We start from the raw sequence: 18,367 nt of genomic DNA on the forward strand, positions 1-18,367 counted from the left end.
GATTTGAACCTAGACTGCTTGCCAAGCGGCCTAGGCCCCATCCCACTAAGCCAAACCCCTTTCGGGGCTATGCATCCATTTATATTGAAATGTTGGATAAGTTGGAAATTTGAATTGTAAACAGTATTGCCAATTTCTCTGGTTCTCTCTCAATTTTCTGAATAAGTGGGGACATCCAAACCAGTGGCATGAACCATTATATTTGAAACAGTTTTTTGTTGAAAAACGATTGCTTAAAGCAACAATTTTTAACTGACCATAGGCATGAAATGGATATCAGAAACTTTATTTGCACTTGAATATTCCCCAATAGAATCATGATAGCTTGATAAAAATAAAAGAGCCATAGAAGACAAGTTATGCCTGGGCATTTTATACGGTACGATGGACCCATATGCTGAAACAGGTGAGGGAAAGACAAGGTGGTCGTGTGCGTATAAAAAAAAAAGGAAAAAAAAAAACATTAGTCCCACATCGAAGCGGGAAGAAGTGCAAGGCTGGGTGAAGGTTTATAAAAGTTCACGTGCTTTGATCGTAAAAGCATATTTTACCTGGACGGGTCTATCGTTGATCAAGAATGCCGATTGACTAGGGGGCCGGCCTTCGTTCCACTGTGGAGGAGTGTCTCTTTACCATCTCCCCAAGTCGTAATTTGTGTTAGATGGGGAACGCAATCCCTAAATCAAAAAATGTTTTCTCGATTTGGCTCCCACAGCTACTGACCAGATCCGACTCCAGTTCAGATTTTTTATAATGAGCGTATGTAATTCTACTTAATTCTTTTATTTTCATGTAAATAACAAGTTTAATAAATTATATGTATTTTGAATATTTAATTTCACTTAATTCTTTCATTTTCATATTGACCTTTTGATTGAGAATAGTATCTTTGATTGAGAATATTGACCTTCTTCTATAGGGATCATCGAATCAATTGCAGTAAGCCCCGTTTAAGGAACTTCTTGAAATAATACTTGGAGTGGGAGACTCAATTAACCGATATTTGGAAGCTAAAATTTTACCCCTCCCAATAGGTTTAATAAAGTATATGACCTCATTTGATATATCAAGATATTTTGAAATCCATAATTTTAGGATTTTAGGACTAATATTTTGAATCAACACATTACATTATGTATAGATGAAGGTGGATTATACCGAGTAAATTATTCTTCTTTTGATAATTAACCTTTCTTTCTTTTTATTCACAGTGAACATTGGGCCGGATATCCAATGTGTGTTGGGTGATCGAGCTCCAAACAAGCCTGGCCTTTTTTTTTTCTTTTATTAATAGGCAAGCTGGGGTTAGGCAGCGACCCCACCAGTTATAAGCTTAAGGTTAGACAGACCACCACCAGTTAACCTACCATTGGGTTTTGAACTTGCAACCTCTCTACACGTGTGAGGACGTGAATATGTTTTTTTTTTGTTACTTTATTTGGGTGAAATCAAATAATAATTTGTTAATGTAAAAATTTGTCTTTTGGTAAACATTAGTTTAAAAAAATGATCACAATTATAAGGTTCCAATTGAAAGGAAAAATGCAAACCTATCACCTAGTACATGTGAAGCAGTAGAGAAAGAATGCTTATGACTTTGAAAAAGAATCCGTTTTTAGTCCTCTAAAAAAATAAAAATAGAAAAAAACTATAATTAATGAATTGGCAAATGAAAGCCTTGTTTGTGGGTCTTCTCTTGGGTTCTTTCTATCCTAGACAACTTCCGTTTCTGTCCGACACATGGATAAATATCATTGACATTTTGAAAACATCGTGATTTTTAATGCAGTATCTTTAAAGGCCAAATGTCTAAAACATGATCATTTTAAAATGTGACCTTTAACTAATGCTCCACGTTTTTATAACAATATCAATGCGATATTAACATTAATAATTTTCTCACTTTGTGTATTAAATTTTATTTAATTGATAATTTCTTATTATTTCATGGAGAAAACAAAGTCTTTTTTTTTATTTATTGAGGTTTTTCCTCAGAGAAAATCCTAGTAACAAGATTTGCAGCATTGATTTGAATTTTTTTACTTCCATAAGTGTATGGACTCCGTTCGTGGCTCTAGGGGTGTCAACGTGTCAAGTTTGGTTCAGACACAAGTGAAACCAAACTTGGACCAGATTTTTGGGTATAGTATCGAGTCCAGACCCAGGCCTAATCGGGTCCACTATAAGAAAAATCATACTCGGACACGATAAGAACTACATAAGCCAAACCTGGTAAAATCATATTTTTTTATCATTTTTACATTGAAAATTTGCGGGTTTTAATCAAAAGTCCAGTTGGGTTCAGGTCTAGTATAAAATTTTACAAACCATATTCAGGTTCATGTATTAATTAGACCTTCAGTTCTGGACCCGAATCTTAATCAGGTATTCTTATTTATCACCATACCAGGACCATATAGGATTTGGTTCGGGTCGGGTCCAGGTAAACTAGGCCGTTGACACCCCTAAGTGGCTCCATGCAGCTGCAAATAAAGGATTGCTTGACTCACTCACTCACTCACTCACACACACACACACATATATATATATATATATATATATATATATATATATATATATATATATATATATATATATATATATATGAGTGATTGATAGCTGCTCACACATTAGGTGCTAAATGGTGTTTTAGTTTTTTTCATTTTATTTATAAATTCTGACTGTGCAAATGTGATCTATGTACTTGATTTTTACAGGGAGCAGCTCTTGAAGCATTCAAATTCGATATATGGGTGGGTTTTTATAAGGTTGAAAAACTCAACTGTCCAAAATATTTGTAAATTTTCAAGGCTCTAAATATCATTTTTTCATGGGAAACACATGATCATGTGGATTCATGGTAAATAGACCATGCCCAATACATTTATGAGGTTGAAACTGCGAAAAAAAAAATACCAAAGGGCAGAAAAACCCATTTATCAGGTATCATTTGACACCTAACGTGTGAGCAGCCACCAAGAGGTTGTGAAAAAGAACAAAAATCACTGTGACACTAAATAGCTCCATAACTAACTCTGGCAAATCGAGCAATTCGAATTACAAATATTGAACCAGTGGCATGACTCATTATACAAGAAACAGGTTTTTTTTTAGTCCAAAGAAACATGAAACAAGTTTTTGTTGAAAAACGATTGGATAAAGCAATGATTTTTACCTCACCATAGGCATCCAGGGATGCCAATGGGTCGGATCAAGGCATTACCGAATCTGACATAATTGAATCTGACAGAGTCGGATGCAAAAAGCTAAAACCGAATTCGGATCCGATTAGTTTAAAACCCGATAATTAACTTAATCGGATTCAAGTTTCAGTCAAAATTTGGTTTTTAATTAGATTTGGATTTGGGTTTCAATGCAAAACTCAATACCAAACCTGAATCCTATTTTTAATTGCATCGAAACTGGACTAGTGAATCCAGCTGCTCGAATTTGGATTCAGATCGGATATTGGGTTCTATCCAACCCGTTGACATCCCTATAGACATTAAATGGGTAACAGAGACTTTGCTTGTATTTATTCCTGATTGCAGTACCAAGGTAGTTGTATATAATAAAAGAGCTATAAGAAACAAGCTACGGCATTTTTATGTGGTAGGATGGACACTTATGCTGAAAGAGGTGGGGGGCAAGGCAAGACGTGGGGCAATAAACATTAGTCCCATATCGAAGAATCGGAGAAACGCAAGTCGGGTGATGGGCTATAAAACGACACGAGGTTGGAGTGGGAGTCATACTTACCTGGACGGGGTCTATCGGCGATCAATAAGGCCGATTGCCTAGGGAGCCGGCCTCCATTGCACTCAGGAGGAGCGTCTCTCTACCATCTCCCCAAGTGGGAGAGTGGACGTCATGATTTGTGGTAGAGGGGGAACGCGTTCGCGCGGCCCCCATCAATTTGTAAATTAAATTAATTTTTAATCTACATTTTTTTTTATTCTTTGTTTAAGTTCTCTGAATTTTTAGATTAAGTTAATTTTCAATCACTCATGTTAAAACCATTAAAATAACATTAAACATTTTAATTTTATTTATTTTTTGCATTTATTAAAAAATAGCCGACTCATGTTAGTATCGTATCAATTTTCTGCCTATACGAAACGTATGGGCCGAGACAACATTGCACGTTTCTGTCCGAGAGACGTTGACAATATCAGATAACAATTTTTTGTTGCAGTACATATCTTCAAAGGCCAAAAATACACTAAAACATGATCATCATAAAATATCAACTTTTTACTAAAAAACCATGATTTTATAACAATATCAATGCTATATTAACATCAACAACTTGTTGAATTTCATGGTGTGTGTATTAGATTTTACACAATTAATATTTCCTTAATGTTTCTGTCCGAGAGAGACAGTGAAAACATTTTTTTTTTAAATTTATTGTGAGATTTTTTTCCGAATCCCTATAACAAGGTTTGACATTGGTTCTTGGTTGAAAATTTTGATTTCTATAAGAGTATGGACTAGGGGTGGCAATCGTGTCAGGTTGGCGGGTCAGCATACCTCAACCCGAACCCGACCCGTTTATTAAACGGGTCGGCTGTGGCAAACACGAACCCGACCCGTTTAATAAACGGGTAACCCGACACGACCCGCCAACCCATTTAATAAATGGTTTGGGTCAGGTAAACGGGTTCTCATGTTCACGGGTCGGGTTGGCGGGTCGGGTTAGCGGGTTGGCAGACGGGTTGGCGGGTTGACCCACCCGCCTAACACGTTTATTAAAAGGGTCAGCCGGGTTGGCGGGTTGGCATACCCCCAACCCGAACCCGCCTAAGAGGCGGGTTGGCGGATCGTGTCAGGTTTTGCCACCCCTAGTATGGACTGAGTGGCTCCAACTGTTGTTTGTAAACGATTGGTTAGATATGAGGTTGAGAAAAAGAACCAAAATGCTTGGGGTGTTTGGATGCATCCATTTATTTTATTTTTTTGATATTTACACTAAGAAACCGCCCCAGGATTAGAGACCTAGCGGTGTTGGCTTTGCCTGCCGTACTTACGGTAATTGTCCTGCCAGTATAAAACTCTGTGGGCTTACCTCTTGCCCCCAGCAAGTCGCCACGCTTCGGCTTGTGCATGGGGTGACGGCCATGGGATTTGAACCTAGACTGCTTGCCAAGCGGCCTAGGCCCTATCCCACTAAGCCAAACCCCTTTTGAGGCTATGCATCCATTTATATTGAAATGTTGGATAAGTTAGAAATTTGAATTGTAAACAGCATTGCCAATTTTCCAGGTTCTCACTTTTCTGAATAAGTGGGGACATTCAAACCAGTGGCATGAACCATTATATTTGAAACAGGTTTTTGTTGAAAAACGATTGCTTAAAGCAACAATTTTTAACTCACCATAGGTATGAAATGGATATCAGAAACTTTATTTGCATTTGAATATTCCCCAATAGAATCATGATACAACAACAACAACAACTACGCCTTCATCCCAAAACAATTTGGGTCGGCAATATGAACCAAAAAAGAAATTCATTCAGGGTCTTCCACATGAATCCTTCTCCTCCAATCATTTATATCCAATGCCATATCCTCGGTGAGGTTCAAAGCATTTATATCCTTTCCTATCATCTCCATCCATGTCTTCCTAAGCCTACCCCGACCACTTTTAACTAATATATTTTCCCATTTCTCTATCTTTCTAACTGGAGCATCATTGGGCCTTCGCCGAATATGTCCAAACCACCATAAATGATTATCTCTCATCTTATTTTCAATGGATGCAACGCCTACCTTCTTACGTATCTCTTTGTTTCGAATCTTATCTTTTATTGTATTTCCACACATCCATCTAAGCATACGCATCTCAGCTACACTCATTTTTTGAATATGATGTCTCTTGGCAGCCCAACATTCCGTACCATATAGTAAAGCAAGCCTAATAGTCATCCTATAAAACTTTTCCTTCAACCGCAATGACATTATATGATTGCACAACACTCCAGTTGCACTTTTCCATTTCATCCACCCAACCTTTATCCTATGATTTACATCTCCATCAATTTCTCCATACTTTTGAATGATAGATCTCAAATATTTAAAACAATCAACCACCGGTATTTTTTGCTCACCAAGCTTCACTACACTCCCATCACTACTTCGTTGCTTACTAAACTGACATTCCATATATTCTGTCTTACTCTTACTCAACTTAAAACCTCTTGCTTCCAATGTCTGTCTCCATAATTCTAACTTAGCATTAACCCCAGCTCTAGACTCATCAATCAAAACAATATCAACAGCAAACAACATACACCATGGCACATTTTCTTGAATTGATCTCGTAAGCTCATCCATCACTATAGCAAATAGGAAAGGGCCTAAAGCAGATCCTTGATGTAACCCAACCATTATAGGAAAATTGGTTGTCACCCCTCCACAAGTGCGGACATTGGTTACTACTCCTTCATACATATCCTTAATTATACTAATGTACTTGAGAGAAACACCTTTCTTCATCATTGTCCACCAGAGAACGTCCCTAGGTACTCTATTGTATGCCTTCTCTAAATCAATAAAAACCATATGCAAATCTTTGTTCCTCTCTCCATTTCTCTCAATAAGTTGTCTAAGAAGATGTATAGCTTCCATAGTTGATCTTCCAGGCATAAAACCAAATTGATTCTCCGATATCATGACAACCTTCCTCAACCTAAACTCAATCACCCTCTCCCAAAGTTTCATAGTATGACTCATGAGTTTTATACCACGATAGTTTGTGCAATCTTGTATATCACCCTTGTTCTTATATAGAGGTACCAAAATACTCTTCCTCCACTCATTAGGCATCTTATTTTTTTGCCAAATCTTGTTAAAAAGATTTATCAACCATTCTAAACATTTCTCACCCAAGCATTTTCAAGCCTCGATAGGTATACCATCTGGGTCAACTGTCCTTCTTGATTTCATTTTCTTCAAAGCCTCTGTAATTTCTTTCTTTTGAATCTTGCGCATGAAGTCATGATTCATCTCATGAGAAAGAATGGAGAAGTCTCCAAGATCCTGAGCATGGCTTCCATAAAATAGCTTATCAAAATAATTTTTTTATCTCTCCTTAATTTCCTCATCTTTGACTAAAACTCTTTGCTTTTCATCTTTGATACATCTAACCATACTCAGATCCCTCGATTTTTTATCTCTCATCTTATTAATATTTCAAAAAAAATTACACTATATCTTTAATTACAATGCGATAAAAGTAAACACGATTAAAATGAAAGCAAATCCTAAACTAAGTACGAGATTTTTCTGCTTGAGGCTAAGTTACCGAGGCAATGATAAATATCATCCCCCACAAGTAGCAACCTTTACGAGAAAATACATGTAAAACAAAATAACACAACTATACCTATACTAACAAGACTATTATCAAAATAACAAAAAGCCCGCGAGACTAACAGTTAAAAACTCAAACAAATTAATTCTAACAAAATTCAAAAACAACTTAAAGGAAATCAACAATAAATCTATCTAATTTAACACTACTAAAAGACAAAAACAATTGTCAACATAAAAACCTCTATTTTTCTTGACAAAAAACAATACACACACGTACCAAACCTAACTAACACTAATATATCAAATAATATAAAGCAACACCCAAAAATAAAAATAAAAAAACTAAACTATTCTACCCGATGTGTAAATAAAGAAAGCCTGAATTCAGCAGGACCTGTCAACTTTGGACCGAGGATGAGCAAAGTCAAAATAGATCAAAATCTTCTCAAATTCGGCATAGACTTTGCCAATATCCTCTAGTTACATGTCCGCCTTGTTCCTGGATGAAACTCTATAAAAATTCATATGAAATGATACAATAAGACGCGAAATTCACTTTATCGATTTAGAATTCTAACAATAATGAAATTAAAAATTAATTAAAACAACTCAATCAATCTAATTAAATACTAATCAGAATGAAGACTATTCTAAAATCAATTATAAATAAAAAAATAATCACTAACATGATGGCGTAATGCTGAAAATTAATTAAAAATACAAGGAAAAACTAAACCGCACGCTAAATAATCTACCGCTAACTCAAGCAAACGCTTGGCTAAAATCGACTAATTTAATCCTAAAAGTGTGGATGAAAATAAATTCAATCTAACTACTATTAAACTAAAATTAATAAACGACCAAAATGAACTATGACACGTTAAAACCGCAGGACACACTATACTGATTGACGCTATTCAAGTAAATCTAATTTATCTAATTTTAATTTATCTAATCGAAATAACACTTTTAAAATATGAGAAAATAATTTAGTTAACTATTTAATTTAACAAATTAACAATAAACTATACGTCTAATCAAATTAAATATATTTTCTACCTAACTACAAGCAGTGGGTGAGAAGACTTACCTCAAGGGTTGTTCAACGGATTTTATAAAGAAGAGAGCGGTTCACCTTTCGTAAAAACATGTACCTACATTCTTTTCCTTGTTGCACGTTGATATTCTCTTGCTACACACATCTCGGAGTCGAATCTATGAAGGGAGAGATCGATGAAGAAGAAAAGATGGTCGACCGTTGCTAGATGAGATTCTTGGCTGCCGATCAATAAAGGTAATTGGTATTTTCATACCAAAACTGATTTGAAGCTCTCAAAGAGTATACCTGCAACGATTAGACATAAAATATAGCAAGAAGAATAGAGAGATTGTGAAGAACACAAAAATTTATAAAAGAATCGTGGAGAAAAATAAAAAAGAAAAAGAAAACAAGAAGATAAACACATGAATAAGAAGAAGAGGAAGAAGAAAACGTGAAGTAAAAGATGAGAGAAGAAAGACACGACTTCCAAGGTTGCTGGAAGAGTTTAGGGTTGTTGTAGCTTTCTTTTTATATGCAAATTTTACCCTATTTCCTAAAACAACCCTTAGTTTAAGCTATTTTCAAGAATCACCTTCAATTTATTAAAATTTGTAATTTACCTCTAGGTGTCATCTTTGAGGGTGAATCTAACTTTCTCACCTTGGATCTTCGGATCTTGGATGGATTTGATTATGAATTTGATATAAGGTTCACGGTGAAGGCTTTGGGTCAGATCTGGATCCAAATCTCCTCGAAAACTGTTATCATGACCTTGAAATAACTCTATCTTTCTCATTTAAACTCGATTTTAAGCGGAATTCAAACTGAAGCCTCTTTGCACCTAAAACATTACAAACATGGATACTTAACCATAAAACCACATATAAATGCATGAATGTATGATAAAATGACATGCATTTAATGCATTATCATTTCTCCCCTCAAGCAAAATAAGTTACTTTTCCTTTCTCTCTTTCTTTGAACTTAATGGTCTTTGCTTGATGAGGCTGCTAGCCATTGGGGGTAGACTCGCTTTGTTGAGGGCCTACGAATTTGCCATTTTGTTTTGGATTCATTGCCAATAGACATTCTCTCGTATTCAAGCTGATCAGAATGTTGATTTTTTACTTTTAGTTATATAAGACACAAACAAAAAAAACAAACTAAAAAAACAAAAACATTCCTCTCATTCATTTTCTCATGTACAAAAATTCTTACCAGAACCACCACCTGGACACATGCGAAAAGAGCACCAGCCACCATGTCCTATATCCTCTGGCACTCAGGCAGTTTGGTTGGGAACCTGGATGAGTCGGTAAAGTAGTTGTAGTTGAGCTTCTTGGTCTAGACCCACATGAACGGGTGGGTCTGGTGCACTTTGAGCTCGGCTATCGCGGGCTTCTCCCACCAAAACCTCACATCAACGGATAAGATGAAAAGGAAAACAAAGAAGAAGAAGAAGAAGAAGATGTGGGCTTGGGCGCGAATCTACTCTCATTCTTGTGGGCATCATTGTCGAACAAGGGAGGATCGGACGCAACCGAAGTCGGCCCCAACACTGTGGACGCCAGTAAGAAGAAAAAAAAGAAGAAGAAGAAGAAGGGAAGGTCGGAAACTAGTGAGAGGGAGAGAAAGATAAAGAAACCAGTTGAAAAAAATAAGAGTTTGATCATTCTACAATTGAGTGTGCAAAAGGAAAAAGGGTTGTCAATTGCAATGCTGGCTTTTTGAAAGATGAGATCAACAAAACTCTCTCTCACCGTTGGATCAAATCTGATCCAACGATGGAGGTGGGTCCTGACTGGTTCTCACCATTCCATTTCCCATACTCCAGGGGGCAGAACTCTTGCTGGATCTGAATGCGAATTCAAAATTTAAACAACATATCCGAATCTGAATCAGGCTCGAGGAGGTAAGGTTAAATCTGATTCCAAAATACATGTGGTAACGCTGGATCCTGTCATAATACAAGAAAAACAAGCTGTTTTCATGTAAAAAAATGCAATGGGTTGGATTTTGATTCGGATCAGCCATAGATCCCACTTAAAATACTGATCAAAATCCGTCGAATCCAAAAGTAATCCAATTGAATAGATCCGAATCCCGATCCTAATGCACATTTGGATTTTACTTAAAGGCTCTCTATATAAAAAATAACATGTCAAACTCAGATCGGATATCCGGTCATATTCTATTCCTATCCCATTGCAGCCCTACTTTCATCATCCGTATTTGGAAATAAAGTACCGGATTCGGATCGGAGGTCCGACCAAACCAGTTCCGTATGGACTCTGAACCATGGCAAAGACCAAAGAGACATAAATGAGGGGCATCACGAGAATACGCCCAAATTTTAGAAGCGTAAGCCGAAATTTATTCTGGTATAAATTCAAGGAAAACCCTAACCCTCTTCCGTCTGCCGAGTGCCGAGCAGCAAGAGACAACGTAGCTCTTGCCGGGGGAGCTCGATCCTGAACAAAAATGGTGACTCTCTCTCTCTGCCTTCGATCGATTCTGAATACAACAACAACAACAACAACTACGCCTTCATCCCAAGACAATTGGGGTCGATCGATTCTGAATCCTTATCGTTTATTTCCAATCTTTGTTTCAGGTGAAGTACTCGAGGGAACCCGATAACCCCACCAAATGTGAGTTCCCTAATCTTCATATGGTCTATAGCTCTAGAGTTTTTGTTGTAAATGCTTCGTTTCTACGGGTGATTGCTTCCTCCTGACGAGGTCTCTTGCTTCTGTTTCAGCGTGCAAGGCACGGGGTTCTGATCTTAGGGTTCACTTCAAGGTATTGCCATATCTATGGAGTTCCGCGTAGAACCAGAGTTTCTTCGTTTTGTGTGTATGGTTTATACATTCTTGTCACACGAACTCGTTTCGTTTATGCCCATGGCGTTTTAGTTTTGGATCTGTTTTTTTGTTGCGATATTTTTTTGCTTGGTTGCTTGTTTTTTTCTGCCGTTCGTTCATTGTTCGTTGGTTGGTGCTTTTGCATTTTGAAGGCACTGCTTGAGCGTCAAGCTAGAGGGCCTGTGAGAATTGTCTGTAGGTTTCGTGTAGTGAGTTCTGTATCGATGGTGTGAGTTAGATATGGGCTGCGCGGCTCTTTAATTTGTTTGGAACTTTTTTTTGGTTCTGCTAGATTTCTGTTTTTGGTGGTAGACTCTGTTTATAGATTCTGCTTGAGTTCTGTATCGATGGTGTGAGTTAGATGTGGGCTGCGCAGCTCTTTAATTTGATTGGAACTTTTTTTTGGTTCTGCTAGATTTCTGTTTTTGGTGGTAGACTCTGTTTATAGATTCATCGAGATGTTTTTTTGTTTTGTTTTGGCTTTTCTCGCCTGCAACTAATCATTTTTGGGTCATGGACTCGTGGGTTGGGCTTTTTTGTTTTTGCAGTATACGTGTTTGTGTGTCCTTCGAGGGCGTGTTTGATGTGCTGAACTCACGCTTCCCAGACAACTGGGCGGCATTCTGTCCAGAACGCGCTGCGACTGTCGCCTCCAATTATTGCTGTTTAAAATAGAACCGCAGAGAACAAAGCAGTCCTCGCTGTGACTGCTTTGTTCTGCTCGTTCAACCGTGCTACACACCTTGCGATTGTCTTTTTTGAAAGGCAAGCTGAGGTTAAGCAGACCCATACCAGTTATACAACTATACGATTGGGTTTTGAACCTGCAACGTCCATACCCAAGGTGACGTGCACTAGCTGCTCCTACCAAACAAGCGGAGCCCCCCGTTGGTACACATCGTACGTTTTTGTACCAGGATGCCAACGCACCCTGAAGACCTGAAATTGTCGTGCGTCAAAGTAAAATTTATGGATCAGACCTTTTGATTGGCTTGCGCAAACTATTAGATCAGAATATGGGCATGCGAACTGATATCATTTGTTGGGCCTATCTATACCACGATTACATAGCTTTGTTCTTTTTGTTAATTGTTTTATCAGGATGGGATCAGATAGGAATTGGTGCAAAACCTGAAGAGAAAAAGCAGGGGCTTGTTGTCTCAATGAACTGGTCTCTCGTAAGCTTCAGGGACATTGAATGCATTGTTATTGGGTGAATCATTGTAGGCTTTGCCTGTGACAAAAGGTTCAAAAAATGATGTGACATTATGTTTTGATGTTTTCCATTTCTGGTTTCTGTTTAAAACCTGAAGAGTAAAAGCAGGGTCTTGTTGCCTCAATGAACTTGTCTCTCCTAAGCTTCAGGGACAAAGAATGCATTGTTATTGGGTGAATCATTGTAGGCTTTGCCTGTGACAAGAGTTTCAAAAAATGATGTGACATAATGTTATATGCTTTTTGTTTCTGGTTTCTGCGTGAAACCTCATTTGTTGTGATCTTTACAACATTTGGGAGCTTTTCAAGTTTGAATTTGTTCATTGCTGTGAAAACATGTAGCTCTCATGTTTAGGTGTGAGAATGAATGGAAATTGTTTTTTTTTCTTTTAGTTCGAGTTTAGGTGGGCCATATAAGAAGTTTATTTTCCATTTCTGGTTTCTGTTTAAAACCTGAAGAGTAAAAGCAGGGTCTTGTTGCCTCAATGAACTGGTCTCTCGTAAGCTTCAGGGACAAAGAATGCATTGTTATTGGGTGAATCATTGTAGGCTTTGCCTGTGACAAGAGTTTCAAAAAATGATGTGACATAATGTTATATGCTTTTTGTTTCTGGTTTCTGCGTGAAACCTCATTTGTTGTGATCTTTACAACATTTGGGAGCATTTCAAGTTTGAATTTGTTCATTGCTGTGAAAACATGTAGTTCTCATGTTTAGGTGTGAGGATGAATGGAAATTGCTTTTTTTCTTTTAGTTCGAGTTTAGGTGGGCCATATAAGAAGTTTATTTTCCATTTCTGGTTTCTGTTTAAAACCTGAAGAGTAAAAGCAGGGTCTTGTTGCCTCAATGAACTTGTCTCTCGTAAGCTTCAGGGACAAAGAATGCATTGTTATTGGGTGAATCATTGTAGGCTTTGCCTGTGATAAGAGTTTCAAAAAATGATGTGACATAATGTTATATGCTTTTCGTTTCTGTGTAAAACCTCATTTGTTGTGATCTTTACAACATTTGGGAGCTTTTCAAGTTTGAATTTGTTCATTGCTGTGAAAACATGTAGCTCTCATGTTTATGTGTGTGGATGAATGGAAATTGCTTTTTTTCTTTTAGTTCGAGTTTAGGTGGGCCATATAAGAAGTTTATTTTCCATTTCTGGTTTCTGTTTAAAACCTGAAGAGTAAAAGCAGGGTCTTGTTGCCTCAATGAACTTGTCTCTCGTAAGCTTCAGGGACAAAGAATGCATTGTTATTGGGTGAATCATTGTAGGCTTTGCCTGTGACAAGAGTTTCAAAAAATGATGTGACATAATGTTATATGCTTTTCGTTTCTGTGTAAAACCTCATTTGTTGTGATCTTTACAACATTTGGGAGCTTTTCAACCTTGAATTTGTTCATTGCTGTGAAAACATGTAGCTCTCATGTTTAGGTGTGAGGATGAATGGAAATTGCTTTTTTTCTTTTAGTTTGAGTTTAGGTGGGCCATATAAGAAGTTTATTTTCTGTGGACTTCTATAGTTTCGGTACTTGATGCTTATTATTCTAGCTGAATATCCATTTTTCAAATGCTTTATACAGTGTTCTGTTGAAGCTCCTCCTTGAAGCTGTTCCTCTCCATGTTAGGATCTTTACTATTCTTATCTCCATCTATAGGGCTCCATTCATTTTGATCTTTTATGTTGGGAAAGCAAAGGTTTAGCTTGTTCTGTCTCTTGGATTTTAGTAACTTCTTTTGTTGGAAATTTTTCTTTTGTTAATTCAGCATTTGGATGCAATATGAAATATTAGTGTGGTATTTTGTTTTTTTTGGAATCTTTATGGTTGTGTCCTGACTTTGTTTGTGCTTATGATCATCACGACTTCTCTCAATTTGCAATTTTGGATGTTTGGTGTATGGATATCATGTTGAGTTCTTGAGAACTTGTGTTTTTTTTACCAAAAGAAGTTTATTTCAATGACTTTACAAATAATCTGGCCAGATTGTTGACAATTTTGCCTTCATCTTCATTTCTTTTCCTCTTCTGCAATTTCTGCTTCTTGAGTTGGCCGATGATGATATTACATTAAAATATACCATCTTTCGGGACAGATGTGGTTTCAAGCCTTGTTGACCTTGACTTTTCTGAGGCCATCCCTGTTTCTTTGGTACTCAAAACTAGTTTTAGGTTATGTTTTTTTATATAATCTATTTAACCATTTCTGATGTGAAATATAGCTTTTCTGTTTTGTTCTGTTTACCGTGATAAATTCATTCTTATGACTACAGTATTAATTACCAAACTGTACTTGTTAATGGATGACTTGGTGAATAATCTTGAGAATGCATTCTGAACTTAACAATGGTGCATTTCTGATGTCATCACCATGGTTTTGGTTTCTTCAAATTCTGTTGTCTAATAAGTCATGATTTTTGTTTCAATTTGCGGCTGATATATTGCACAGATACAATTAGCGATTCTGTTGCATTTTTGTCACAAATCGGAGATGTTTTGCACTTATGAATGTGTGGGGGTATGCTTGTCAGTATTGTCCCATTGCTACCATACAATGTTGCATTAGTTTCATAAATGTCATTTTCTCTCTCCCCCAGAATACCCGGGAGACAGCCTTTGCAATAAGGAAGTTGCCATTGGGCAAGGCAAAGAGGTACCTGGAGGATGTTATTGCCCACAAGCAAGCCATTCCATTCAGGCGTTTTTGTGGTGGAGTTGGGCGAACAGCTCAAGCAAAACTTCGCCATTCTAATGGGCAAGGGCGTTGGCCTGTAAAGTCTGCCAAGTTTATCCTGAACTTGCTGAAAAGTGCTGAGAGCAATGCAGATGTATGATTTTTTTTATTTGTTTCTTTTAGTTGTCTGCTTATTCATTTATTTCCCACATATTCATTTTTCAACATCTTATTCAGGTGAAAGGTTTGGATGTTGATACACTGTATATTTCTCACATTCAAGTTAATCAGGCCCAAAAGCAGAGAAGACGTACTTATCGTGCACATGGACGAATAAACCGTAAGTTAGTCTTTTAATGCACGTGTGTGAGGCACCGGTTTTAACAATCTTGTTTTTTTGCAGCTTACATGTCTTCACCTTGTCATATTGAGCTGATTTTGTTAGAGAAGGAGGCACCTGTTAAGAAAGAGGTAATTTTAAAGTCACATTTCATTGTATTCCAAGCAAAGATTATAGGATTCGTTGTAGGTTCTCTATGTTGTATAGGGATGGCAGTGGACCGGGGGACAACAGGGCCCCACTTCGTTTGGACTGGGGATGAAGGGCATGAAACAGGGATGGAGGCGGGGATGAAGGTTAAAATCTATCCCCGTGCGGGGATGGACTTACGCTTCCCCCTACCCCGTCCCCGTCTCAATCTCCGCCTTTCCCCATCCTGTCCCGTCCCCAATCCTTTAAGGAATGACTATAGACCAAGGGGAAACGGGGCCCTGCCCCGCCTCACCCCCGTTTGGACGGGGGATGGAGGACATGAAACGGGGATGGAGGTTAAAATCCATCCCCGTGAGGGGATGGAGGCGGGGATGAAGGTTCAGATTTTGAAACGGGGCGGGGGTGGATACCTTGTCCCCCGCCCCAGTCCACTGCCATCCCTAATGTTGTATGTGTATCTTGTGAGACGTGAAAACACACTTCGCCTCATCTTTTCCATAAGCAGGTTGCTCGTGCTCAAGCACAAACATGAACATAAACATGCATGTGTGCACTGCTATTTGGTGTTTGTGCATGGCTTTTTGTTTTACATTTTCAAGAAGAAATTTTTTACTTCATGCCTTTAACTTATGTGCATCATGTGATTGTTTTCTTCAAATTGCGATTGCAACCATAAGATTATAGTATAGCATTTGGGACCTTTTGTCTTGAAGGCTAGTAATAACTATACATATTCTTATGTGGTGGTCGTCCCTCTTTGGGTTTTTCTTAATTCTCACCAAGCAATCTTTCTATGTTTTGAAAGAAAAATACCTTTTCTTTTACTGTCAAATTCTGGTTGTCCTTAACCCTTAGGCCAGTCATCAGAGCAAAAGCATCATAAAATTGAAGGCTAGCAACAGCATAACTCTGCATTTCTCCGGGCCTCTGTGATCCTTCATAGTCGGCCGCGAACAAATTGCTACCATCTATTAAAATAGAAATTACACGCTTGAATCTTATATTTTACCTTGGAATCCTGGTCTCCAGAATCCTTAGGCCAGTCAGCAGAGCAAAACCGTCGGAAAACCAAGGGCGAATGTGTCTTGAAGGCTGGCAATAACCTACTTCTGCAATTCTCCGTGCCTCTGTGATCCTTCATAGTCGGTCTCGAACAAATTGCTACATTCTTTTAGAAAAGAAATTATACTCGTGACTTCAATTGGGGTTGTGCAAATCTCCTCTCTTTCATTTTCAATGATTTTGTTTTTCAAATCATTCTTTGGCCGGTCGTTTTCTCAAGCAATTTCTAATGCCTTGTAAAATGAATTGTTGACTTCTCCCATGCCCACGTCAAGCAATGTAGATGTCATGCAAATGATCAAATTCAAACGATCATTGGATCTTAGTCTCAATGAACAATAGATTCTTCCAAACTCATTTTTCTTGGAAGCTCCCTGGTTTTTAAACTTAATCTCATTTAGCTTTTAGAGAGTGTTTGATTTGCAGGACTATCCCGTTCTGGGAGATACTTGGGAGTAAACAGCTTACACTGCCTATGTTTGCAGTCCTCTGTGTGGGTACTGTCCTGCGTTTGATACTCATCCTGCCAGCTTCTGGCGTAGAATGCTGTGTCCCTGGGTGCAACTCATGCGTTCAGAACATTTGCTGCTCGTCCTGTTCAGGTGGCAAACGTTCTGTCAGTCAAACACCACCCACAACTTTTTTTTTTGTTGTATACCGCTTTGGATTCATGAATACCGCCTTGTTAAAATTTGTGCTAGTTGATTAGCCTCGGCTATTTTATGCTCGTTTAATCTGGAAATTTCTGTTTATTGAGCTTTTGTTTTTTAGTTTTATCGTTTCATACTTTCTATTAAATCTTTTATTGGAAGGTTAAGCATTCGAGTTTGTTTTATCTGCAGGCTGAAACACAGGTTGCACCCAGGAAGCCCAAGAAAAATCAATTTATTCGAAGTGGGGCCTCCTCTTGAAGAGCGTTGGAGGGTGAGAACAAGAGCAGGAGCAGCAGTAGTTGCTTTACGAATTGTAGATTTTTAGGGATTTCTTCTTTTTTATCTTGTGATTTTGGGTTTATTATCTTCAGTTATTACTTCTCGAGATGAAGATCCCTTAAGCTTTCAGAGGTGGGGCACTCGAGTCATGGTGGTTGTGAGACCTCACTTAGGGTTTTCCCTCGATCTTACAGCCATTTCCCCCACTGATCTCCATTGTCATCTCCCAAATATGAATCCCAAACAGCAGGGAGCTTGGTCATTCCTGTTCTCATCTCTCATCCCATCATCTTAAGCTGCCCGGTGGACCCTAAGGCTCCGTTTGAAACTGTTTGCCGAGGCAGTTTATGCATTTGAGATGGTTGCAGCTGCCACATCTTGGATTTGGTAGCTACCTCCTCTAGATGGTGGCAGGTACAAAATCCATTCATTAGTACAAATACAAGGCTGCGTTTGGGGGATGGTATCCTAAGAAATCTCAAGGTGGCGGAGGCTGTTACAGTAGTTTGATGAAACCTAACACTAAGAAGTGTTTGAGAGATGGAGTTGGTAATCCTTATTTTAGGCACGGAATCAGGGCTCGCAGATCCATCTTTTTCCCTTTTAAATCGTCCACAACGAGTGGGCATTCTCAATTACTTGTTTTGGAAGGATTTTGTTGGGTAGACAATCTTTTCATCTGGGTCTGCCCTACATCCATATACGTTGGATTCAATCAGATTTCTTGAGAGGGTGTTGTCAACTGGTTTCAGCTTGGTTGACAGGAGTTGTCAGGGCAGGT

At 38.0% G+C, this 18,367-nt stretch overlaps 1 protein-coding gene and 8 non-coding genes across 9 annotated transcripts; all 9 read left to right on the forward strand.

The window, feature by feature from the left end:
- Positions 1 to 3,751: 3,751 nt before the first annotated feature.
- Positions 3,752 to 3,912, forward strand: LOC149811482 (U1 spliceosomal RNA). Its single transcript, XR_016428657.1, has one exon. It is a non-coding gene; the product is annotated as a U1 spliceosomal RNA (small nuclear RNA).
- A 6,818-nt stretch (positions 3,913 to 10,730) lies between these two features.
- LOC149811483 (large ribosomal subunit protein uL22-like) lies at positions 10,731 to 17,862 on the forward strand. The gene is made up of 7 exons (XM_089992550.1): positions 10,731 to 10,844; positions 10,975 to 11,011; positions 11,122 to 11,162; positions 15,023 to 15,253; positions 15,337 to 15,439; positions 15,503 to 15,570; positions 17,497 to 17,862. The coding sequence occupies exons 1-7, from the start codon at positions 10,842 to 10,844 to the stop codon at positions 17,563 to 17,565; spliced, it is 552 nt and encodes a 183-aa protein (XP_089848676.1). The 5' UTR covers positions 10,731 to 10,841; the 3' UTR covers positions 17,566 to 17,862.
- Positions 12,363 to 12,493, forward strand: LOC149811484 (small nucleolar RNA snoR74). Its single transcript, XR_016428671.1, has one exon. It is a non-coding gene; the product is annotated as a small nucleolar RNA snoR74 (small nucleolar RNA).
- Positions 12,539 to 12,669, forward strand: LOC149811485 (small nucleolar RNA snoR74). The gene has a single exon (XR_016428641.1). It is a non-coding gene; the product is annotated as a small nucleolar RNA snoR74 (small nucleolar RNA).
- Positions 12,900 to 13,030, forward strand: LOC149811486 (small nucleolar RNA snoR74). The gene has a single exon (XR_016428677.1). It is a non-coding gene; the product is annotated as a small nucleolar RNA snoR74 (small nucleolar RNA).
- On the forward strand, positions 13,260 to 13,390 carry LOC149811487 (small nucleolar RNA snoR74). The gene has a single exon (XR_016428688.1). It is a non-coding gene; the product is annotated as a small nucleolar RNA snoR74 (small nucleolar RNA).
- LOC149811488 (small nucleolar RNA snoR74) lies at positions 13,613 to 13,743 on the forward strand. The gene has a single exon (XR_016428635.1). It is a non-coding gene; the product is annotated as a small nucleolar RNA snoR74 (small nucleolar RNA).
- Positions 14,476 to 14,563, forward strand: LOC149811489 (small nucleolar RNA SNORD96 family). Its single transcript, XR_016428675.1, has one exon. It is a non-coding gene; the product is annotated as a small nucleolar RNA SNORD96 family (small nucleolar RNA).
- On the forward strand, positions 16,642 to 16,760 carry LOC149811490 (small nucleolar RNA snoR86). Its single transcript, XR_016428661.1, has one exon. It is a non-coding gene; the product is annotated as a small nucleolar RNA snoR86 (small nucleolar RNA).
- Positions 17,863 to 18,367: the final 505 nt, after the last annotated feature.

This window comes from Nuphar pumila, chromosome 17 (assembly GCF_984573655.1).
Source record: "Nuphar pumila chromosome 17, dmNupPumi1.hap1.1, whole genome shotgun sequence".
Lineage (NCBI taxonomy): Eukaryota > Viridiplantae > Streptophyta > Magnoliopsida > Nymphaeales > Nymphaeaceae > Nuphar > Nuphar pumila.